The sequence below is a fragment of the Callithrix jacchus genome, chromosome 1 (assembly GCF_049354715.1).
Source record: "Callithrix jacchus isolate 240 chromosome 1, calJac240_pri, whole genome shotgun sequence".
In the NCBI taxonomy this organism is placed as follows: Eukaryota; Metazoa; Chordata; class Mammalia; order Primates; family Cebidae; genus Callithrix; species Callithrix jacchus.
Genome location: NC_133502.1, coordinates 185918262 through 185942504, shown reverse-complemented (window position 1 = coordinate 185942504; position 24243 = coordinate 185918262). Strand labels below are relative to the sequence as shown.

Genomic DNA, 24243 nt, shown 5'->3' with positions numbered 1-24243 from the left:
TCCCCGGAGCCTAACGGGCCTCACTGGAGTCTGGGACCACCACGGCCTCTGGAGTTCCGTTTCCTGACGCCTTAGACCAGGCTGCTCCGGCGGCCAGCCGCCCTCCGGGTCGCGTGGGCCAGGGGTCCGCGGTATCTCCAGGCACTCCCGCGTCCCGAGGCAGCAGCCTCTTCCTGGCCCGCCTCGCCCGCTCCCCTCCCGCTCAGCGGGCCCCGCACGCGCTCCGTCCGCCTCCTCCTTCCGCAGTCGGGGCCAGGACGGTGGCGGGAAACAGCATACGGGGGCGACGGCGAGGGAGGCGAAGGGCGGCCGGCTCGCAGAGCTCCACGGGCCCGGCGCGAGTCCCGGGCCGCGGCGCGCATGGCCCCTCCGGGCGCGGCGCCGCCACCCGCACAAAGCTTCCCGCGAAACTGACGTCGGCGCGCGCAGGCACCGCCCCCGGCCTCGCCCCTCCCCCGCGCTCGCCTCGCTCCTCAGCGCGCCGGCGCCCTCTCCCTCCTCCCATTGGTTGTTACAGAGCGGCGCGCGCCGACCGGCGCCGTGCGCGCCTCCCGATTGGTAGAGCGGCGGCGGGCCGGGGGGTGTGTCCCGGGCCGCGCCCCGCCCCTCCGCTCCGCTCGCGGTGGTGCGCGCGGTGGCGGCGGCGGTAGCGGCGACGGCGCGTGGCAGGTCCGGCGGGCGCGAGGCGGCGGCGGCGGCGGCGGCGGCGGCCCGAGCCCGGCCCAGCCTCGTCCCGCCCGGGGCCCGCCTGGCTGCGACCCCGACCCCGGCTGCGGTCCTGTCCTGCCCCGGCGCGCCGCGGCCTCGCCCGGCCCCCGCCCGGCGCCTCCCGAGGGAGCGGCGCTGCCGGCCAAGAGCGCAGGCCCGGCCATGACCGACTTCAAATTGGGCATCGTGCGGCTCGGCCGGGTGGCCGGAAAGGTGAGCGGCGCGGAGTGCGCGGCCCGGCCCGGCCCATCTTGCCCGTCCTGGCCTCCGCGCGGAGCCGGGGGCGGTTGTGCGGGCGGCGGCCGGGGCGGGGGCGCGGAGCCCGGGATGAGCCCCGGCGGGGTGGGGGGCGCTGCGCGGGCCCGACTGCCGGCCCCGCGCGGGTGCAGCTTCCTCCCGCAAGGCCGGTGGGCACGCACCTCGGCTCCGGGGCGCACCTGGCCGCCCTCGGCCCTGCCCTGCCGCAGGTGGAAGCCACGGCCCTGTCTCGAGCCAGGTGCGGAGATGCCTGACTTGAGCCCGGCCGGTGTTCATCCGGAGCCCTCCCCGTGGTGCCGGCGAGCCGGGGCCTAGTGCGGTGTCCGGGCTGCTGGAGCGGCCACACGGTTTAAACACAGCGCCCTTTCGAGGCAGCGCCACCTCCACACCTCTCGCCGAGGCGGGTCTGGTGTGGGCTCTTCCGTGCCTCCCAGTTCGCAGCAGGGCTTCGGGCTCGTTTTAACGCTGCCAGGCCTTGGCCAAGGTAGGCTGAGCCTCAGGCTTAGAGCAGAGAGGCAGGAGCCTGGGTCCTGATGCTGCAGACTCAGGGCCTTCCCCTACTTCTCCGTACCGGTCCTCACGTTTCACGATTGGGGCCGGGGCTTCCATGCCACCTGTAGGCACTGAGGCTTGGCGGTTTCTGGAGCCACCTGTGCAGCTGCACCAGCCAGGTTCTTGCCTGGATAGGAGCCCTGTTCCCATCACCAGTGGCTGCAGCTTTTCTGGTGGGAGAGAGGAGTGGAGGCAGTGGCAGGCGGCGTCAGGTCAAACAGGTTCAGATCCCAGAAAAAAAAAAAACGTCGAGAGAGAGACTGGTCGGTTCCTGGAGCTGTTTCTGTTTCCTGCCCCTGCTCCAAGAGCATAGGTAGGGCCTACTGTGGAGGAGGCTTTCCCACCGGGGAAGGGTGGGCTCCCCAGTCAGGTCGAAGACCCGAGACCCCTTCCAACTCTGCCACTGATGGCATTGTTATCCCTTATAGCTTTTCTTTGGAACATTTTGGGTGGACAGAAAGCTAAAAAGGGGAATTCAGTGAGTACTTCAGCTTAATAAACACACCCTAATCAAAACCTGGCTTTTCTGCCTCCGTCCAGGCCCCTCCCTCAGCCCAGTGAGTTCGCCTCTGCCTAAGTGTATCGGTGCGTTAAATGTTGGGTGCCACTGTTGGGTTAGGCCTGCGAGGATGGGGCCTGATACCGGCTCCTCTGGCACAGACTAAAGTGGGCAGCTGGCTTGTCACCGGTCTGCCTGCGTTTTTGCACAGGCTGCACGACCCCAAACTGCAGAATGAGACCCCCACGTGCTGAGCTGCCTTCCTCTGAAGAGGCCTGTGGTTACTTCCTACTTCACAAGAAAATGCAGCAGGCTCCTGCCTGTTATGGGTTATAAGGCTGCTGCACTTCAGGATCCCAAATGTAATGGTTTGAAACGTGGTTACTTTCCAGACCAAATACACGCTGATCGATGAGCAGGACATCCCGCTGGTGGAGAGCTACTCCTTTGAGGTGAGTGAGGATGGCTGTTCCCTCCCCTGATGCTTGTGGTCAGTGCTCAGGAGAGTCATGAGGAGCTCTGTCCCCTGTGCTGCAAGAGCAGGCGGCCCCACAAGTGGATATCTGGTGCCAACCTGTGAGCCCTGAGCCCTCAGCTGCCACATCCAGCGGTGGGCCTGCAGACCCTGGCTGTCGCTGCCACCAGAGCCCTTGCAGCCTGATGACACGGCCTTCCCTCACTTTCACCCTGTCTGCCAGCCCTTCTTGAAAGCAAATAGTGTGTTCTCACGTTTGTAATCCTGTCACGTGGGCCGTGTCTGTTAGCTTGGATGACCCTGCTCCTTACAGCTGGCCACCTATGCTTGGCCTGCCCTAGCAGCCCCTCCAGGTTGCCCAGCTGCCTCCCGTTCTCTGCTCTCATGGGGTCTTCCTGCCTCTTCCCAGCTTCCGTTCCTGCCACTGAGCTCGGCCTCCCTCACCACGCTTTATCTCTGCGCCCCACACATTCGCAGTCGTGACTTGTCAAGGGGTATCTCCATCTTACTGCACTGTGGGCTTTTTTTAAGGGTAGGAAAATGTATTGAATAGAAGCATGGTGGGGGGACACACTGGGCCTGGGGCCATGTGCCTGTGGGAAGCGCCACACTCCCCAGGGTCTCAGGGACAGGGCTGGCATTTGTCCCTCAGGCTTGCCTGTTTCACGTGGGTTTTCTAAGAGGGATTTGAGGTGTTGCTGAGAATTGGAGCCTTTTTAATAGCTCTTTTCCTTGTTCCTTCTCAGGCCCGAATGGAAGTAGATGCTGACGGAAATGGCGCTAAGATATTTGCCTATGCCTTTGACAAGAACCGAGGAAGGGGCTCTGGGAGACTCCTTCATGAGCTGCTGTGGTGGGTGTTTCAAAGCTGCCTCTGCCCCCTGCCACAGGGCTCCTGGGTGAGCTCTGATGGCACAGGGTGCCTGGAGCCCCCTGCCCCGCCGAGGCCCTGCCTTGCCTTCCCTGAATTTCGCATTTATTTTTGTGTCCTTTGTCACTAACCTAGAGGAACGAATGATTTGTATATTGCACTTCAGACACCAAGTGGACTTTCTGCTGGGCGCTTGCCCAGGACCGGTGGCTTCTGGAGGGAGAGTGGGGTTGCTCCCCTTGCTGGGTCTTCACTGAGCCCCCCAGTGTGCATGGTAGGGGCCACTCAGATGGGAGCTGTCTTGAGTCCGTCTGCTCAGGTGGTTTTGGGTTCCAGCCTTAACTCTGCTCCTAAGTCCAGGGGCCAGGTCCTCTCTGTGTCCCTGTCCTGTTTGGGCCACAGACCAGGTGCTTGGATTCCTCTTGGCAGTTTCTGTCTGAAGCACCCTCATCTGTAGGAGCAGGGCCTGATCAGATCACATGGCCGATACTTCTTCCTGAAAGGACTTTGATGCCTGATCAGAAATACCCGTGAGGGTGGGAGGCGGCAATGCAGGGCACTGTCTGTTTCTAGGGAGCGGCACCGGGGGGGCGTGGCCCCGGGCTTCCAGGTGGTGCACCTCAACGCAGTGACTGTGGACAATCGCCTGGACAACCTGCAGCTGGTGCCGTGGGGCTGGCGGCCCAAGGCTGAAGAGACCTCCAGCAAACAGAGGTGGGTCTTCTCAGGGCCTGGTGAGGCCAGCAGAGGGGCCTTTTGAGGAAGGCCACCTTTAAAGCGCTCATTTCTAAGAGGGTCTCATGTTCTTCTTCTGAGCCCTGATGCTTCTGTGTGTTTGGGACTTTCACTGTTTTTCCCCAAAGCGTGGAATGCTCCTTTTCTTCATGGGAGTGGGAAGGACCTTGATAGTGTGTTTCTGCGTGGGTCTTCTGATAACTGGCCTGGGAACCCCCCGTTAGCCGATGTGATGAAGTGGGGAAGAGGGCTGCCTGCTCCAGGGCAGGGCTAGCACCGGTATTCGGTGGGAGCAGGGCTCCCAAACCCCTGGAAGGCATTAGCCTTCTTTCCTCCCCTCAGGATTTCTTCTGTGCACAGAGATAGCTCGGTCTCTTTGTTGTGTTCTTTTGCTAAACAGTTTTCCTTAAGCAGATGTTTAAAGCGGAGGATACGTGGTTCCCACCTGCCTGTGGTCCTGAGAGCAGTGCTTTGCATGGGCTTCCCACATGGGAGGGCAGTTCCTGCTGCCCCAGGACCAGCCAGGCTGTGAACTTTGTGGAGCCCTTGGGAGGAGCGGAGAGACCACAGGAGGATGGGGGTCCCCTGGGGCTTCTGGGCAGCCTTTCCTGGTGCAGGCAGTGCTGACTGCCCTAGCAGATATAACCTAGCAGGTTATCAGCAATGCTGGTAAGGTTTAGGATTGCGGGCTTGGCGATGGTTGGTGGCTGTGGGTGGAATCTTTGCAGTTTTCACCTTGGTCGTGCCAGAGCCCTGTGCAGCCGAGGTGGAGACAGTGGGACACCTGGCAGACTGGTTGGTGATGTGGGGACCGTCCCCAGGCCTCCAAATGCCACCCTCAAATTGCTGCCTTGGAGGGAGTCCTACAAGTCCCCCTCACCCCTTCTGCACTGGCCTCACAGGGCAAAGGCAGAGCGTGCAAGTGTCTGTCATTCTTCTTTGGCTGGTGGCTTTTTTCCTTGTTATGTTTATTTCATTTTATTAATTAATTTTAGAGATGGGTCTCACTATGTTGCCCAGGTTGCTCTCAAACTCCTGGCTTCAGGGAATCCTCCTGCCTCAGCCTCTTTTTTTTTTTTTTTTTGAGACAGAGTCTCGCTCTGTTGCCCAGGCCAGAGTGCAGTGGCGAGATCTTGGCTTACTGCAGCTTCCGCCTGCCTAGTTCAAGCAATTCTCCTGCCTCACCCTTCCTAGTAGCTGGGATTACAGGTGCCCACCACCACGCCTGGCTAATTTTTGTATTTTTGATAGAGACAGGGTTTCACTATGTTGACCAGGCTGGTCTTGAACTCCTAACCTCAGGTGATCTGCCCGCTTTGGCCTCCCAAAGTGTTGGGATTACAGGTGTGAGCCACTGTGCCCGGCCCACCTCAGCCTCTTGAGTAGCTGGAATTACAGGCGCTTACCACCACGCCCAGCCCCTGCTATGATATTAAGTTTTGATCCTTTTCTCATACTGCTTGTGAGTGAAGCCAACCTTATGATTGTTGGATGGGATTTTTATTCTTTTGGTGATTATGTTAGTCGGAATTGCAAGAAACAGAACTTAATTTCGCTGAAACAAAAACAGCATATTTTGGTGTCCTGACTGAAATGTGGAGAGCCAGGGATGCTGCTGCCTCCCGCCCTGCACCCTCACTCCCTGCACCTCTCAGGGAGGCTGCGTGAGCACTACCTCGCACCTGTGCAGCGAAGCAGGTACCCTGTTCTGGTGGTGTCTGGGGAAGCCCTGGGATGAACTGTGGTTAGCTTGCTTTGAATCACTTTTCTACATGAAATCAGAGTTGGGTCATCCATGGGGAGGGAGGGGTGCGTGGCAGTCAGAGCGGCATTCACGGCATTTCCTGTTGGGTCGTGTGCATTGATATATGCTCAGCGTTGGGGCTGGGCTGGGCCCTCCCCTACTCCACACATTCCCCCCCTGCCCACCACTCCATCTGGCAATGGCAGGCGTCCCTGCCATGGAAGGGATAATTTCAGCTGGTTCTTAGTAATACTTGGTCCAGCCAGCCTGTGACTGAACGTTACCTTGAATCCTCGCAGCACTCTTCAGAGTCAGGAGAGGCGCTAACTGCTGTTAAGAACACCCGTTTGGAAAGGGGGCATTGGGCTGATGCTCCTGTGGCCATGCCAAGACCAGTGGCGCTGGGGCTGCCACCTTGCATAACACTGTGCTGTGGGAGGTGGGCCTGGGCAGGACTGATGAAGCTTGGGCATCTTTGGTTTGCCAACATGGGGCTTTAGAACTCAGCAGGTGTTGGGCCGCGTGCTGTAAGCACCCCAGGTCACGAGCAGAAGTCAGAGCTAGCCAGTGTGGGCCTGTCGTCCCGGGTGGCTGGGTGCTGTGTCCTGGTTCCCGGCTTGTGGCCTCCCTGTGGTTTGGCTCTTTGTGGTGGGGTCACCCTGTCTTTGTGAGGCCTGGGCTATTGCTCTGTTTTCCTGGCATTGTGTCAGCTCAGCGCCCACAAAAGTGGCCTCTTGGCAAAGGAGTTTTTCTCTTCTGTCTTCAGAAGGCACCAGTGTCTGAAACTTGCCTCTGTCTGGTGGGACCTCCCCAGCATCTTCCCATGTCCTAACCCTTCCCCCTTTTAACCACATGTCCTCAGGGTCTCGCCTCAGAACAGCGTTGTTGCGGGTGGTTTAGGCAGCGCCTTTACGTTGTGATGCAGCAGGGTGGGGCTGCCCACCTGTTCTCTGAGCAGCTCTGAGCTGCTGCTTGTTCCAGGGTCTGTTCCATACAGCACGTGCCTTGGAGACTCCGTTCTCGGTGGGACTCTCCTGTTGTAAGCATCTGGCCTGCTCAAGCAGGAGGAGTCTTCAGACGGATGTAGGGCAGCTCCTGGCACAGAAGGGGAAGTGGACCGACTGGGCAGTGTTGGGTAATTCTGCAGGCCAAGGGCAAGGAGAAGGGCTGCCTCGCTCGGTGCTGGGGCCTGAGCTGGGCCCTGCCTCCTGCCTCCTGTGTGCTGGGGAGAGGGTGACAGATGAGGCCGTGCTTCTGTTAGTGAGAAGGCAAGACACAGTATTACTGCGTCAGGTGGTGGAAAGCACATGCAGCAGGGATGGGCAGAGGAGACAGGAGTCCGGGCCGGGCGTCCTGGGCAGGGTGGCACTCCGGAGTCGCTGCATCATCCGCCATGTGCTGCCCCTGTTTGGCCAGAGCACACTGAAGTGTCTGCGTCTTTCTTTAAGGGAGCAAAGCTTGTACTGGCTTGCGATTCAGCAGCTGCCTACAGACCCCATAGAAGAACAGTTTCCTGTCCTAAACGTGACCCGGTACTACAACGCCAACGGGGACGTGGTGGAAGAGGAAGAGAATTCCTGCACCTACTATGAGTGCCACTACCCGCCCTGCACGGTTATTGAGAAGCAGGTGGGTGTCCTCTTCCTGCAGCCCAGCCTCGGTTTGGGGTCTTGTCCTCCCACCCCAGGGCCCATCCCCGGAGACCTCTCAGCCGCTCGTGGGCTTTTCCGCCAGGTGGTCTCCCTTTGCCATTGTGCTGGCCTGATCAGAGCCCAGGCCCCCCAGCCTTGGTATTCTGCTGGGTCCGTCATATTGTCCGTGAGATGGACTTTGCTCGCACTACGTCACAGGCACGATGGTGAAGCCACTGGTGTTCTGTATTTCAGCTCCGGGAGTTCAACATCTGCGGGCGCTGCCAGGTGGCCCGGTACTGTGGCTCTCAGTGTCAGCAGAAGGACTGGCCGGCCCACAAGAAACACTGTCGGGAGAGGAAGCGTCCCTTCCAGCATGAGCTCGAGCCGGAGCGATGACGGGTGGGGGAGCCGCACACATTCAAAGCCCCCGGGCTCTACCCTGGGCACAGCAGAGACAAACTCGTGGTTGAACCTGGAGGTGCCGAAGAAGCCAGCTGCAGGCCCGGGACAGCCGCCATGAGACTCCCAATGTTACAGGCAGTCTGTGTGGGCACAGCGCCCCTCAGTGTTCATCTCCAGCAGGGACAGGAGGAGGCTCCACCAGGACGGTTCTCATTATTTATATGTTAATATGTTTGTAAACTCATGTACAGTTTTTTTTGGGGGGAGGCAATGGGAAGGGTAGAAATTACAAATAGAATCTTTTGCTGTAATCCTTGAATGGCAAATGGTCAGGCCACGTGTCTAAAAACTGTCCTGTAGCTGCAGCTTCTTCCCTGGGCTGCGGGAGCCCCACGGAGCGCGGCCTGCATGGGAGTTGTGTCCACAAAGGCAAAGTAAAGGGGTGGAATCATCCGGCGTCTCGGCCATTCTCTGCTCCGCCTCCCTCTGGGGCTGCTTAGGGCGAGGTCATTTTGAGTGGAGCTGAGTCCTTGTGGGTGTGGGGCAGGAGGACCTGGCCTTGCTCCTCATGTGCCCTCTGTGAAGTGGGTGAGCTCAGACCTTCCTGAGTCCAGCAGGGAGTGTGAGTGGAACACTGTCCTTGTCTTGTGCAGGACTGGTGGGAGTGCTGTCAGCTGCCCACTGTTCTATTGGGTGTGGGATGCTCCAGACCCTGACATTGGTTAGTTGTTGTCTGATGTATGCGTGAAGTGCCTGGGAGCTCGTCGGTGACAGCTGCTGCCTGGAAGAATCCACAGGGCAGCTGGGTGTGGTGGCTTACGCACTTTGGGAGGCCGAGGTGGGCGAATCACAAGGTTAGGAGTTCGAGAGAAGCCTGGCCAGCCTGGTGAAACTCCCATCTCTACTAAAAAATACAAAAAGTTAGCTGGTCATGGTGGCACATGCCTGTAATCCCAGCTACTTGGGAGGCTGAGGCAGGAGAATCGCTTGAACCCAGGAGGCAGTGTTTGAAGTGAGCCGAGATTGCACCACTGCACTCCAGCCTGGGCAGCAGTGCGAGACTCCATCTCAAAAAGAATCCACAGGGCGTGTGCAGCAGGCCTGTTACAGATGGTGGAGGGTGCTGGGCAGTCAGGGTGGGGTGAGGGCCACACTCCTCTGTCCCTCTGCAGGGCTGTGGCCTCCAGGATAGTCCACCCTCTGTCCTTGGGGGAGCCCCAGGTGTCTGAGGCTGGTCAGCATCTTGTACTCATAGAGCTGCTCAGGGAAACAAGCCAGGCTGTGTGGCCGGGATCCTGCCAGTCTCTAGGTGCACCCAGCCACCCACTCAGAGGCCTTCTTGGGAGCTGGGAGCCTGTGTTGGTCCCGCAGATTCCTGCTACACTCTCCCCTCTTGAAGCTCCTCTGCCGCGCTCCAGGACACCCTGTGTGTTCTCATGGCTGCCCCTGGCTGGGTTGGCCTTAGCTTCTCTGGTAGTAAGTACCCTGGGGCCTCCTGAAGAACAGGACAGCTGAAAACAGGCGATAGCAGCAAACCCCACAGGATTTCCTGGAGCTTAGAGAACTGCATGTGCGCATGTCATGAGAAGCCTCCTTTTTTGCTGTGATGGTCAGGGACATATGAGCAGGTGAAAGCTCTCAGGGAGGGGGACATAAGTGTCCCTAGAGATGTTGGGTCAGCAGGTTGGGCTTTGGGGCAATCTTCAGGCCCGGAGCCTTGCGTGCCCTCAGGCAGCCTGCTTTCAAATGGAAAGTCAGGGTGGGAACGGACTACAGGCTGTGGCCTGGAGAATGGCCACATCATCCCCTGACCAGCAGAGGCTGCCTTGTCTGGCAGTCAGTTATTCATCAGAAATGCACCAAAAAGCACCCAGGGCCTCCCACTTGTGAGACACGACACTGGGGAAGGGGGTCATGCAGGTTCTAAGTTTGAGTGTGGCAGCTCCAGGCCTCACCCCGACAGGTGCCACTGTGAAGGTGGGATGGGCCCCACGACTGCTTCCCTTCTCTTATCTGATAGCCATCCCCTGGTCGTCTTTCCCCTTCCGTGGCCCTGACTTCTTGGCCTTTGTAGCCAGGTATCTAAGACGTTCTGAGGACATCCAGAGGGCTGCAATGTGGGGCTGGCTTCCAGCTTGTTTGCAGTGTGGTGCGTTGGGATGCTTGGCCTGGTCACTCTCCCTACTACGTAGAGGTGTGTGGTTGAGGCCCTTTGGGAACGCCCTGCTGCCTTCCTGGCAGCCTTGTCGGTGCCTCTGACGCGGTCTGAGCAGCTGTCTGTCCGCACTGTCTTTAGCCACAGCCCTGCTTGAAGGCCCGAGGCTGAACACCCACCCAGGCTCCGTGAGTTTCAGTCAAGTCCGCCTTAGCTTCCTGGAGCTGCCGCAATAAAGCAGCACAAGGCGCTGTGCAGCCTGAAGCATCAGGAATTACCCGTCTGGGCTTTGGAAGCCGGAGCCTCGGATGAAGGCCTGGGGACGGGCCTCCCTGTGGTCAGCTTTCCTTTCTGCGGGCTCCAGCTCCGCTGGGTCAGGGCCCTCCGAGGACCTCGTTTTAACTGCCCCTTCCGAGAGCCTGTTTGCTAAGGATGCGCTCTGAAGTGCCAGGCTCTTTAGCCCTGGGGGCCAGAGGGGTTCTCCCTGCCCGCTGCACAGACGGACCATGAATCGCAGTAAAGAAAAAGTCGGCCGGGCGCGGTGGCTCAAGCCTGTAATCCCAGCACTTTGGGAGGCCGAGGCGGGTGGATCACGAGGTCAACAGATCGAGACCATCCTGGTCAACATGGTGAAACCCCGTCTCTACTAAAAATTACAAAAAATTAGCTAGGCATGGTGGCGCGTGCCTGTAATCCCAGCTACTCAGGAGGCTGAGGCAGAATTGCCTGAACCCAGGGGGTTGGAGGTTCCAGTGAGCCGAGATCGCGCCATTGCACTCCAGCCTGGGTAACAAGAGCGAAACTCCGTCTCAAAAAAAAAAAAAAAAAAAAGAAAATGGGAGCTGGAGTTCATCCTCAGATCTTGTCCAGAGCTCCTAGGTGAGCGGGTTTTCAAAGGCAGTTTTGGGAGAAGGGGCGGGGCGGCCGGGCGGCAGGTGCTGGGAATCACCAGGCAGAGCCGTCCTCCCGCCGAGCCGCTTCTGGGGGGGCCCAGATGCAGCCACGGGTGTCGGACAAGACAAGACCCTGGAAGGTGGGCTCCGCCACGGCTGGTTCGCAGGAGGCGGGCCGGGCGCGCCTGCCCCTCGGGGTGCTGGGGGCTCCTCAGCGTCACGAAGGCGTGGATTCTGGGGCAAGGCCTGTTACGGAAGCCGTAGCCTAAATGTCGTCTGAAGTCAGCGCGACCCGAAGCCCGAGTAGCCGGGAGGGCGCCACGCGGTGCGCTTGCGCAGCCCGCCGTTGGGGGTTTCCTCATGATGGAATTTTTGCAAAGGCGGCTTCAAACCTACGGCCCTGTCTCGAATGTGCCGTCTCCAAACCGGCTCTGCAGAGGAGCGGACGTCCCGAAGCCTTTGGCCTCAACCGGCTCGCGGGGAGCCGCGCGCCCGGCGGTCCGCCGGCCGACAGGGGGCGCAGGAGCCTGGCCTCCCGCGGGCGTCCAAGGTGGCCAACGCCCGCCCGGATGTCCCGCCCCGGCGCGCCGGAAGGAATCGCGAGAGGCGGTTGCGGGGACTCGAGGGTGAGGCCGCCTGCGCCGTCAGTGTCCCGGGGCCTCCGCGCTCTTGCCGCCGGTCCCGGCTTCGCCGCCCCGCACCGTACTCGGGCCGGCCCCGCCGACCCGCCTCTACCGACGGCTGGATGACCGGCGCTTACGCCCTGCAGACGGTGGACACCGAGCTGACCGCTGACGCGGTGGAGTGGTGCCCGCTGCGAGGCCTCAGGCACCTGCTGGCGTGCGGAACCTACCAGCTGCGGCGTGCGGACGAGCCCGCCGACCCCCAGAGCAAGGTGCGCACGCCACGGCCTGGGGAGGGAGGGCGGGGTGGCCACGAGGTTGAGGCCGAAAGGCGCGCAGAATCGCGCAGGAGGTGAAGAGGACATGCTGGTCCTTCGACCGGGATGTAGGTCAGATACAGTTTAGAATCTTTTTTTTTTTTTGAGACGGAGTTTCGCTGTTGTTGCCCAGGCTGGAGTGCAATGGCACGATCTCGGCTCACCGCAGCCTCCGTCTTCTGGGTTCAGGCAATTCTCCCGCCTCAGCCTCCTGAGTAGCTGGGATTACAGGCGCGCACCACCATGTCCAGCTAATTTTTTTATTTTTAGTAGAGACGGGGTTTCACCATGTTGACCAGGATAGTCTCGATCTCTTGACCTCGTGATCCACCCGCCTCGGCCTCCCAAACTGCTGGGATTATAGGCGTGAGCCACCGCGCCCGGCCAGTTTAGAATCTTTTTAAAAAAATTATTCTTTTTTTGACACAGAGTCTTGCTCTGTCACCCAGGCTTGAGCGCAGCCTCGGACTCGGGGGCTCAGGGGATCCTCCCACCTCAGCCCCTGAGTAGCTGGGCCCGCAGGCCCGCGCCACCGCCCCCGGCCAACTTCAGAATTTGAGAGACCGTCTTCTCTATACAGGTGTGGCTCAAGCTAATGGATGGAATGTACAGTAAAGAGAAAGTGGGAATTATACCTTAACTTTTGGAAGGTACATATTAGGATGCAAATTGGGCGCTGGAACTACAGGCCCAAGACAGGACTGTCCCAGGCAAACTGGGTTCTGTGGTCACCCTAGCCATAGCTGGGCCCAAGCTATGGCAGGAACTATAGGCCCAAGGCAGGACTGTCCCAGGCAAACTGGGTTCTGTGGTCACCCTAGCCATAGCTGGGCCCTTTCGGCTGGTTTAGAAGGAACGTTCTCTACTGGGTCCAGGAGCGTTCGTCGAGAAAATAGAAATATGTCGAAAATAGAAAAATGTCGAGAAAACAGACATTTCTCCAGCTCAGGACACCAGAGGCTCTCCTTCCAGGCAGAATTCCACTCCGTCAGTCATTACAAACCTTTTGAGTTCCTCGGGTCCCTTTTCCCATCGCTTGGGTTCCTTGGTGTCTTGGGGTAATCAGAGAATACCTCTGCGTTTTTTGTAGGAAGTTGAGGAGCCTCAGATCCGTTTAGGTCGTCTCTTCCTGTACAGTTTCAATGAGAACAAATCTACTCATCCTCTGGTCGAGGTCCAAAGAAAAGATACTTCTGCAATCCTGGACATGAAATGGTACAACTGTGATAATCCCACTTGGTCTAGAATTTGTCACGAGTAGCTAGTCAGTCACTTAATCAGGGGAGCCTGATGCCTGATAGCCTTCAAGGAGACAGGGATTGTGTGTCAACTTTGGATTTGTTTCTTCGCTGTCCTGCCTCCCTCCCACTTGGGCAGTGCTTTATGTGGGGCTGATTTGTTTTGCCATGTTCCAGTCAGGGAAGCGATGGGAGTTTTCTGACTTCATAAGCTGGGGCATCTTTTGTTTGAGAACACAATTGTAGGCTCTAGCCCAGTTTTGGAGCTGAGATTTTTATTTTTTTTTAATTTATTTAATTTTTTTTTTTTTTGAGTTGGAGACTTGCTCTGTCGCCAGGCTGGAGTGCAGTGGCTCAATCTTGGCTCACTGCAACCTCCACCTCCTGGATTCAAGCAGTTCTGCTTCAGCCTCTCTCCAATAGCTGAGATTACAGGTGTCTGCCACCACGCCCAGCTACTTTTTGCTTAGTTTTTTGTTTGTTTGTTTTTGAGAAGAAATTTTGCTCTTGTTGCCCAGGCTAGTGTGCAATGGCATGATCTTGGCTCACTGCAGCCTCCACCCCTCAGGTTGAAGTGATTCTCCTGCCTCAGCCTCCTGAGTAGCTGAGATTACATGTGCCCACAACCATGCCTGGCTGATTTTGTATTTTTAGTAGAGATGAGATTTCACTATGTTGATCAGACTGCTCTCAAACTTCTGATCTCAGGTGATCCACCTGCCTCAGCCTCCCAAAGTGCTAGGATTACAGGCATGAGCCACCGCGCCCAGCCTTATATCGTATTCTTACTGTACCTTTTCTGTGTTTAGATACACAGCCACTTACCCTTGTGTGACACTTGCCTGCAGTAACATGCTATAAGGTTTGTGGCCTAGGAGCAGCAGCCCCCACCATATAGTCAAGGTGTGTAGTAGGCTGTCCTGGCTGGGTTTGTGTGGAGTGCAGTCCCGTTGTTAAGTGAAGCATGAGTGATGGCCGGATGCACGGTGTGCTTACGGTGGGCCCTCTCCTCAGGTGCCACATCCCGGTAGCTGGACATGCCCTCCTGGGCTTGGCCGATGCAAGTGGATCCATACAGCTGCTCCGCCTGGCAGAATCTGAGGTCAGTGACTTGCATTTGTTCTGTGGGGTAGCAGGGACCTGAATAGAGGGTTGGGTGGGGTGGCTGTGCTGATACAGATGTTTTTCTAGAACAATCTCTTTTCAATGGTGAACCATACGTAAGCGTTCTACGATAGCATGGAGTCTATCTTTAAGTTGTATTGGGTTCTACATCCAACTCCAGGAGGAAGTCACCTCATGTGTCAGCAGCAGAAGGGCTGAAGTGACAGGATGTCCATTTACCTGTTAGTGGATCTGGAAGTTCTCTAAGGAAAGCCTAGGCAAGCATTCTTGGATTGATGCTAGGACTGAGAGTAGCAGTGAGCGTCCTGTGTAAAGATGGCATTTCTCACTGATTATTGGGAAAGCATTTGAGTCCTGTGTGAATTTTTCTGGGTTTCTCACAGTGATCCTGAGCCATGCATTAGCAAAGTGACTTCATCTGATAGCTATGGGAGAGGGAACCAGGGGATGTCACATAGTTGGGTGAACTGAAAGCCCGAGACCACGCCGTCACTCTGATGCAGATGCTGTAGGTGGGGCTGGGCCACAGGTCAGATCAGCCCTGTGTTCATGGCAACCCAGGGCCTGTGTAGGAAGGCCCTTGCTTCAGGCAGCTCAGAGCAGTCGCCCTGTCTTAGAAAGGAGGGAAAGAGTGGCCACAGGAAAGCTGTGGGCCCAAGAGGAGGCATGAACCCAGGCAGGGCTTTGGTGTAGTAGCCTGCTGGGAGCAGGGCCAGGCTATTTAGGAAACGAAATTTATGTGGCTATGTGGAAAGTGGAAAGAGTAACCACGCTCTCGTGGCTACTTGCAGCTTCTGAAGTGGAAACCAGAGGAGTTTTCCCATTGTCTGTCTCAGGAGGTGAGTGTGCAGCAGCCCTGGAGGCCTGGAGTGGGGAACTGTACATGCCACTGTGTTCTGGAGCCTGCACAGGTGTCTCATAGCATCTAGGAGTGCAAGGACGGCAAGTGGGCATGAAAGGGTGGGAGACTGCGCCCCAGGATCAAGCCTGTGGGAAAGTCTTCCTCCAAGTGTGAGGAGTGTGGGCTCCAGTGTCCCCACATCTTCTTGGTGCCTGGCCTGTGGCAGGGTTTCAGGGTTAGGTGGAAGTGTGAGTCAGGGACTGATGCACTTCATCTACGTAGGGAGGAAATGAGGGAACTCTGATTTCCCTGCAGGAGGGAAAGGTCTTCTGGAGGCTCTAGGAGGCACTTCCCTTTGACAGAGTTTCTTCTTCTCCAGTAGAAGAGCGGCCACATGCTGGAGCCGTTGTCTAGCCTTGCCCTGGAGCAGCACTGTCTGGCTTTGTCCCTAGATTGGTCCACTGGGAAAACTGGAAGGTAAGGGCCAGGCTTGGGCAGGGTCCATGAGTCTTTCTCTGAGGATCACTTCCACTTACCATGCTAGAGAGCTCCAGCCACTTTTGGCCAGCCACGACTGTGCTCCCGAGACCTGACATGATCATTGCCAGTCCTAATCTAAAAAAAGCTCCCCCATTTTAGTTATATAGCAATAGTATTATCTAGAGAAGCCTATAAAGAGACTTGATCACAACCACTGCTGAGCTTGTCTCTTTGCCTGCAAGTCTCTTAAGGGGCGTGTCCACACCCCAGGACTTGTCTGGGAACCGGAAGAGGCTGACAAATGACGTTCAGCCAGGCTTCTCCATGGGTTTGCTGTGTCTAGGACCAGGGACCAGCCCTTGAAGATCATCAGCAGTGACTCCATCGGGCAGCTGCACCTGCTGATGGTGAATGAGACGGGGTCCAGACTGCAGAAAGTGGCCTCATGGCAGGCACATCAGTTCGAGGCCTGGATTGCTGCTTTCAATTACTGGCATACAGAAATTGTGTATTCAGGTCAGTATTCCTCCACTGGTCACCTCTCTGATGGAAGGCTTGCTGAGGGAGGGGTGCACGGATAGGGAGGCCTGCGCTGCAGCAGTGATTCCAGTGGTGTTGGGATCTTGAAGACCTTTTATGGAAGGTGTACTTTTTTTTTTTGAGAATGTACTTTCTGGGACAAAGACTATAGTTGGTGCTCATCACTTAGCTGTGCTTTAGAGAGCAAAGTGTAGCTTGCCTCAGGCAGTACAGGGTCTTGGGTGGTGCTGGCCAGGGTGTTGGAGGAGCAGGCACCTGTAGGCAGAGCCGTCCTGCCTCCATCATGTGCTTGGTCTCAGGCCCTTCATGCTTTTACTGGAAGTCCAGTTTCGTTCTTTTTGCCTGATATCTGTGGATACAACAGTGATTTCGCTATGTTGGATTTTGGGTTTGTCTGCTCCCTTTTTGGATATAGTTTATCTTCCAGAAAAAAGGAAGCACGAGGGAAGTAAGATTCCTTTGCAGGTCTCGTGAATGGTTTGTATTTAGGGCATGTCGATGTGGAAGTGAGAAGTTAACATTCCAGGGAGGAGGTGGCTTTGGTCAGCTTCTCTTTCCCAGGGAGAGAACTCATGGCAGGTGGAAGGGCTGGTCTCTTAGAGAAGACAGAAGAGCTGCTGAATTTGTAAGTAGCTGAAGAAAAGATCTGACCCTTCCCTGCTGCTAACCATCCAGGCCAGTGTCTCATCTGGTTTGTTACAGCAGAGCAGCAAGTGGTGGTCCTGCCTTCATTCGTGACCAGTCTAGCCTCCGCACAGTAGCCAGAGGGAGCGTTTTAAAAACACACACACTGCATCGCACCTCACTCATTGTTAGAACCCTTCACAGTTCCTGTTTCGTTTAGGATAAAATCGGTAATACTGATGTGATCACCCAAGGCCTGTGGAGTCTGGTCCATGCCTGCCTTTCCAGCCTCATTTTGGCTCCTCTGCTCTTAGTCACCTTTTCCTGAAACAGTCCACATTCTCCTAGTCTGAGGGCTTTATCGTGGATGTCTACTTCATGGGTGAACTCTGCTTTTCTGGCATGCTCAGCTTACAGTCTTGTCCTTAAAAGACAGACGCAGAGCAGCGCCCTTCCACCCAGGCAGGTCTGGCCTCTGCCGTGGCTCTCACACCACCTCTGCTTGTCCCAGGCATGAGGATGTGCCTAAGGCGGGGTTCTTGTTTGTGTTGCTCATTGCCACAGCCTTGAACTGTCTGAGAGCCATAAAGATCTCATTTCTTGAGGTCTGCCCTTGGATTAGTTCTTCTGCCTTGAGCTAATTCAGAGCAGAGATGTGATAGGGCAATTATTTAATAATTCTGGACTAATTCATTCTTTCAACAAATACTATATGCCGAGCCCTATTCTAGGTGATTATGATACTTCAGCAAACAACACGGACAAAAGTCCTGCTTTCTTTTTTAAGTTTTATTTAAATTTATTTTTATTTTTATGTTTGGATGGATGGATGGTAGATCGGTGGATGGATGGTGGGTATGTAGATGGATGGTGAATTGTTCGATGGATGGATGGTGAGTAGGTGGATGGATGGATTTTTGGGTGGTGGGTGGATGGATGGTGGATTGTTGGATGGATGGATGGTGGGTGGGCGGATGGATGGATTTTTGGGTGGTGGGTGGATGGTGGATTGTTGGATGGATGGATTTTTGGGGGGGTGGGTGGGTGGATGGATTTTTGGGTGGTGGGTGGATGGATGGATTTTTGGGTGGTGGGTGGATGGATGGATTTTTGGGTGGTGGGTAGATGGATGGATTTTTGGGTGGGTGGATGGATGGATTTTTGGGTGGTAGGTGGATGGATGGTGGGTGGGTGGATGGATGGATTTTTGGGTGGTGGTGGATGGATGGTAGGTGGGTGGATGGATGGATTTTTGGGTGGTGGGTGGATGGATCGTGGATTGTTGGATGGATGGTGAGTGAGTGGATGGCTGGCTTGCTGGATGGATGGTGGATCATTGGATGGTAATAGGAGAATAGATGATGCGGGTTGGGTAGATGGTGGGGCTGGATGGAAGGTGGGTGGGAAGGCGGGTAGATGGATAGATGGATGGTGGGTGGATGAGTGAGTGGGTGGATGGATGGTGGATTTTTGGACAGCGTGGGGTGGTGTAGGGGGGTGGATAGATGGTGGGATGGGTGGAAGGTGGGTGAATAGTGGGTGCTGGATGATGAGGGGGTGAGTGATGTGGTCAGACCTAGACATTTTCCTTCTGTTCTTCTTCACTCTTTCGGGATCTGCTCTTGAGCTTCTGTTCCTTCAGGTGCCACCATTCACTCTATATCTGTGTTGCTTTTCTTTAAAGAGTGGTTGTGGTTCAGTGCAGCAAATCCTCTTTTCTCCCCATCCTTTTAGTTCCCCTAAAGCAAGTGCTTTAAGGTGACAGAGGGCACCTCCCACTCAGTTTTAAGGTGACAGAGGGCACCTTCCTTCAGGCGCCTGGTGTGGAGTCATGCTTGCTGCCTCTGTGTGTAGCTTCTGTTCAGGGCTCTGATCTGGCAACTCTTGTTCTTGGAAGCCGGGGCTTTAATCGCTGGGGCCCTTAGAGAAGGCAGTTTAGCTCCTGGGACTGGTAATGCCCTGTGTGTGATGGTTGCTGGTGCCTAACGCCCTTTAGAGCCCTTCAGTTTCCATTTCCTCTTTTCTGTTCCTGCAGGCTTATCCCGCCCGTCTTTCCCTCCTCCTTGAAGGCCCAGCTTCTAGTCTGTAGAGTTAGGGCGCAGCAATGACATTCCTGGGGAGTTGTTTCTGGGTGGATGGATGACAAGCCTGTTGAGGTGGCCTCCTTAGAACACCCCAGCAAAGCCACCCAGGGAACCTTCCTCACAAACATCAACGGCCTCGCTGAGGAAGGACATTGCCCGTCATTGGGCATGCTGATGCTTCTCTGTCTCCACACAGGGGGTGACGACGGCCTACTGAGGGGCTGGGACACCAGGGCACCTGGCAGATTTCTCTTCACCAGCATGAGGTCACTGCCCAAGGGCCAGCACTCGGTGCCCACACCAGCCTCCCGTTCCCTGACACCAACCCTCCCATTCCCTGGGTGCCCACACCAGCCCTCGTTCCCTGGGTGCCCACACCAGCCCTCGTTTCCTGGTACGTCCACGTGCTGGACACTGGCTCAGGTGCCACCTTTGCTTGCAGACACTCCATGGGTGTGTGCAGTATCCAGAGCAGCCCTCATCGGGAGCACGTCCTGGCCACAGGAAGGTGAGTCCCCATGAGGCCCATGGGCCCTTCTTGCCTCTTTTATTGCCTTTCCTCCTGGCACCTTTGCAGTATTTCGTCTGCCAGTGCTTTGCCAGACTGCAGGTATCTGGGTTTGGGAACGGGGACCTTGTCCTCGAGGGCTGGGTGGGACTGAGAGATGTTCTCTGCCACCCAGGGCTTTGTGGAACAGGTGAGCCTGAGCCGGGCTTTCCATGCATCCCCGCTGTGGTTGATTGATTTCAGCTATGACGAGCACATCCTCCTGTGGGACACACGAAACATGAAGCAGCCGTTGGCAGACACGCCCGTGCAGGGTGGGGTGTGGAGAATCAAGTGGCACCCTTTCCACCACCACCTCCTTCTGGCTGCCTGCATGCACAGTGGCTTTAAGATCCTCAACTGCCAAAAGGCAATGGGTGAGTGGGAACCTGTGGCGGCTGGGCCTCAGGGCCAGGGTGCCAGTTCCCTGCCCCCTTGCTCTACTGGGCCCTTCCCTCAGCTTTCACACACTCCCAGGGTCATGCCCTGGTCGTGGCTTGGTTGTGATCCATAACTGTCCTAGCTCCAGAATCTCTGTTTTGAGAACTCTGTTCTCTAACTAGTTTTCCCTGGTTTCCCAGCTCCGTTATTCCGGTGCCTTCTGCGTTTAAGCAGACCTCTGACCCCAGTGGGACCTCTGATCTGGAGGCTTGACCACCCGTCACTCCCATACCTGTCCAGTCTGTGCTCTCCCATGCTGCTCCTGTTGGGTTCAGCGGGGACTCTGTGGTCTCCTGTCCCTGTGTGCTCACACTCTGGGCAGAACCCAGTGTTGTTCTGTTGGGAACACACACCTCTGCTTCTGCCTGAGCCAGGGAGTGTGGCTGCTAGAATCAGCTGTCCACGTTCTGTTCCAGCAGGTTTCTGGGATTCCTGGTGATCTGTAATGTTTCTCTAGGCAGTAATCCCCTACTATCAGAACGGTTCACATTTCTTCTTTCTGCTCAAACCTCCAGGACCTCCTCTTCCCTCCTGACTCTCAGCTCTTGATCTCTCCTCTTTCTCCCCTTCCCTGTCCCCTCACTCCAAAAAGAACCAGTCACAAAACCACCTCGTCTTCCCACCTCTGCAGCGGTGGGTGAGCCACACGTGTTCCCAAGACCAGTTCCTTCTCTGCACTGGCATGCACTCAAGGACTTTGTCTCCACATCGTATCCTCTCTTTGCTGCATCTTTAGTTTTTCAGTTTCTCCATCTCTTCCACATTGTTTCTGTTAGTTCTGTGGATGTGCTTCATATATCTCATCTTTTTTTTTTTTGCCTCAGCCTACCAAGTAGCTGGGATTACAGGTGCCTGCCACCATGCCTGGTTAATTTTTGTATTTTTTAGTAGAGACAGCATTTCACTGTGTTGGTCAGGCTGCTCTTGAACTCCCGACCTCATGTGATCTACCCACCTCAGCCTCCAAAAGTGCTGGGATTACAGGTGTGAGCCACTGCACCTGGCTGGCCTTTTTTATAACTTTATTTATTTATTTTTTTGAGATGGAGTCTCGCTCTGTCACCCAGGCTGGAGTGCAGTGGGGTGATTTTGGCTTGCTGCAACTTCCACCTCACAGCTTCAAAGGATTCTCCTGCCTCAGCCTCCCAAGTAGCTGGGACTACAAGCATGCACCACCATGAATGGCTTATTTTTGTATTTTTAGTAGTGATGGGGTTTCACTGTGTGGCCCAGGCTGCTCTCAAACTCCTGGCCTCATGTGATCCACCCACCCCGGCCTCCCAAAGTGCTGGAATTACAGGCATGAGCCATGCACCTGGCCTATACCTTTAATTAAAAAAAAAAAATTAGTGGATGGGTGCAGTGGCCCACACTTGCAATCACAGCACTTTGGGAGGGGTGGGAGGATTGCTTGAGCCCAGTTCAAAGCTAGCCTGGACAACATAGTGAGACCCCATGCACACAAAATATAGAAAAAACTACTCTGGCATGATGGTCCCAGCTATTTAGGAGCCTGAGGCAGGAAGGTTGAGCCTGGGAGGTCAAGACTAGAGTGACCTGTGATTGCACCACTGCATTCCAGCCTGCGCGACAAACTAAGACCCTGTTTTGAAAAAAAAAAGATGGAGGGAATGTTGGCCTGTTCCTTATCAGAAAGGGCCTCCCATTCTTTGGGCTCTGAACAGCGTCTTCCATCCACTCATTTGCTGTCTTTCCCTGGCTGTGGCTCTCCGGGGTCTTCCATCCACTCATTCGCTGTCTTTTCCCTGGCTGTGGCTCTCCGGGGTCTTCCATCCACTCATTCGCTTTTACCCTGGCTGTGGCTCTCCGAGGGCATAGACTCTGCCGTGCTACTTTTTCCAAAGCTGTAGAAGAGGTCCTGCTGGCCAGGAGCAGGTGTGTTGAGTGACTGCCGGATGAAAGACTAGTGAAGGTCCTGCCTGCCCTGTGATGCCATCTCCCAGGGACAGTAACGACAGCCTCCCCAGGGGCTTTCTTCCAAGGGTTGCTCCACACGTGCTGCCTGAGGGCCCCTGTGGCTGTCCCTCATTCAGCATCTCACTCCTCCTCGGGGCCACCTCTGCCAAGTTGAAGCCCTGGGCCTAGGGTTGGGCCTCCTGTGGCAGGTGTACAACCCTGGCACATTTTGTAATCCAGTGCCATCCTGTTCTGCCCTCAGCCCTTCTTCATCAGCACTTACCCTGGTTCTGATTCCCATCACTGCTGGCATCAATCCCTAGACTTCAGAGGTAGCGATGGCAGCCCTTTCAGAGCTCGAGTGGCCACGCAGCCTTGCAGCCCCGGCTCACCTTCCACTTGTTTCCGCGGCTTCCCCTGCCAGCCCTGGCCTTGCCTCCTAGACGCCAGATTGCCTGGGGTTTGGCTGAACCCCTTCATTTTCTCTCTCACTATGATGTCTGTTGCTGTGTGCTGTGGGAGGTGGTTGTGGCCTCTTTCCAGGGCCGCACTCTGCCCTCAGTTGCCACAGCAATTTCTATAAAGTGGCTCACGCCTGTAATCCCAGCAGTCTGGGAGGCCGAAGCCAGGCGGATCACGAGATCAGGAGATGGAGACCATCCTGGCCAACATGGTGAAACCCTGTCTCTACTAAAAATACAAACATTAGCTGGGTGTGGTGGCCCATGCCTGTAATCCCAGCTACTGGGCAGGCTGAGGCATGACAGTCGCTTGAACCCAGGAGCCGAGGTTGCAGTGAGCTGAGATCGAGCCACTGCACTCCAGCCTGGCAGAAGAGCGAGACTGTCTCAAAAAAAAAAAAGAAAGAAACTGTTCACTTGACCTTATCAGTGGCTCCTTTCCAAGCCACAGTCCAGACTCTGAAACAGGGCATGCAGTACCCTGCTTGCTTCAGGCCCTCCAGCCATGCCATCACTCACTGACAGTGCCATGGCCTCCTGTGTGTGGTTCCCTGTGTGAGCTGTGGATTTTTCTCACTTCTGTGCTGTACATGTGCTCCCTGTTCCTCAGACATCCCCTTCCTTCCCAGCTGGCTGACTCCTTTTTCTTTTGGCTTAAGTGTTAACTGAGGTCTGTGTCTCTCTCAGGCTTTTGCTGTATTGCCCAACCTCAAGTGTGGTTCTGTAGCCCTGCCTGATGCTTCTCTTGGAGGCATACATGTGTCCACTGCGAGATGATGGTCTGTTTCTTCTCCACCCTTCTGCCCAAGTCTTGCTGGTTCCTTTGCATGGCACAGCGGCTGCTCAGTAAACACTTGCTGACCTGTGAGGGGCTGTTCTTGGTGGAGTCTCCCTGTTAGGTGTGACACAATGGCAAGAGGCTCTGGGTGATGTTGTGTTTCCTGGGTTCTCTCCTCTCTCACTCCAGAGGAGAAGCAGGAGGCGACGGTCCTGGCATCTCACACATTGCCCAACTCGCTGGTGTATGGAGCTGACTGGTCCTGGCTGCTCTTCCATTCTCTGCAGCTGGCCCCCTCACGGCCGTGTCCTAGCAACCTGGGAACCAAGACAGCAGACCTGAAGGGTGCAAGCGAGTTGCCAGGACCCTCTTGTGAATGCATGGAGGATAACGATGGGGAGGGCTATGGAGTGAAGCCACTCACAGAGGACAGCAGGGAGAACGGCACCTGGCTTCAGGCTACAGCAACCACCATGCGTGACTGTGGCCAGAGCCCAGAAGAAGCAAACTCAGCCTTCAGCCTCCTGGCCACGTGCTCCTTCTATGACCATGCGCTCCACCTCTGGGAGTGGGAGGGGAACTGAGCTTGAGCTCATGAAGCCCCTTCCCACAGGAGGGAGGGAAACCTGGAGGGAGACTGTGAGTGAATGGCTAGGCTTACCTCATCGGAGATGCTTACCGCAGGTGACTGCACTGGTGGAATTGACAACCGTAGTCAGAAAAGCTGTTAGCTTCTCTTAAATAAACCTCTGTGCTGGGCCCCTGAAAATGGACTGGGTGATTCTTTCTGGCAGTGACTGGGGAAGAGACTGGGTTTCCAGCTTGCAAATTTGTTAGTTTCTCGGGCAGATTTCGACTTTCAGCCTTTTGTACTAGTTGAAGAAACTATTTATATTAAATGAAATTTTTGGAAAAACATGACTGTAATGTGTATAAAGTGAACATTAATGCTTCATCATGGCACAGAAGTGCTTGCATAGATGGAGCACAACCAGCCCCAAAATCCCAAATCCCAAAACCTTTGGAAAATCCGGCAGTGGAACTCATGACGGGTTGCATATATTATTAAAATTACAGTGATCTGTAATCCCAGCACTTTGGGAAAGGCTGAGGCAGGAGAACTGCCTGAGGCCTGGAGTTCAGGACCAGCCTGCGTAACTTAGCAAGACCCTGTCTCTGTAAAAAGTAAAAAAAAATAAATTAGCCAGGTTTGGTACATGTGCCTGTGGTCCAGACACTTGGGAGGCTGAGGCAGGAGGATTGTTGAGCTCAAGGAGGTTGAGGCTGCAGTGAGCCAGGGG

The 24243-nt window shown here is 55.9% G+C and overlaps 2 protein-coding genes across 27 annotated transcripts; both read left to right on the top strand.

The window, feature by feature from the left end:
- The first annotated feature begins 610 nt into the window (after positions 1-610).
- Positions 611-8331, top strand: ZMYND19 (zinc finger MYND-type containing 19). 4 transcript variants are annotated; one of them, XM_035264603.3, is made up of 7 exons: positions 611-921; positions 2410-2469; positions 2902-3024; positions 3239-3345; positions 3937-4077; positions 7291-7471; positions 7729-8331. In XM_035264603.3, the coding sequence occupies exons 1-7, from the start codon at positions 871-873 to the stop codon at positions 7870-7872; spliced, it is 807 nt and encodes a 268-aa protein (XP_035120494.1). In that variant the 5' UTR covers positions 611-870; the 3' UTR covers positions 7873-8331. The 4 variants fall into 4 exon arrangements, with proteins under 4 accessions (XP_035120494.1, XP_035120500.1, XP_078189260.1 ...); XM_078333134.1 differs by lacking the exon at positions 611-921 and adding an exon at positions 1088-1450; XM_035264609.3 differs by lacking the exon at positions 2902-3024.
- A 3194-nt stretch (positions 8332-11525) lies between these two features.
- Positions 11526-23858, top strand: DPH7 (diphthamide biosynthesis 7). Of its 23 annotated transcripts, none has more exons than XM_078333091.1 (11): positions 11526-11821; positions 12957-13081; positions 13914-14007; positions 14119-14206; positions 15021-15068; positions 15453-15547; positions 15894-16066; positions 18995-19064; positions 19241-19306; positions 19550-19722; positions 23132-23858. In XM_078333091.1, exons 6-11 carry the CDS (start codon positions 15465-15467, stop codon positions 23524-23526), a joined length of 960 nt encoding a protein of 319 aa, XP_078189217.1. In that variant the 5' UTR covers positions 11526-11821; positions 12957-13081; positions 13914-14007; positions 14119-14206; positions 15021-15068; positions 15453-15464; the 3' UTR covers positions 23527-23858. The 23 variants fall into 23 exon arrangements, with proteins under 23 accessions (XP_078189217.1, XP_054094368.1, XP_078189221.1 ...); XM_054238393.2 differs by lacking the exon at positions 13914-14007 and adding an exon at positions 12316-12446 and having other exon boundaries at positions 15867-16066; XM_078333095.1 differs by lacking the exon at positions 15021-15068 and adding an exon at positions 12316-12446.
- The last annotated feature ends 385 nt before the right edge of the window (positions 23859-24243 follow it).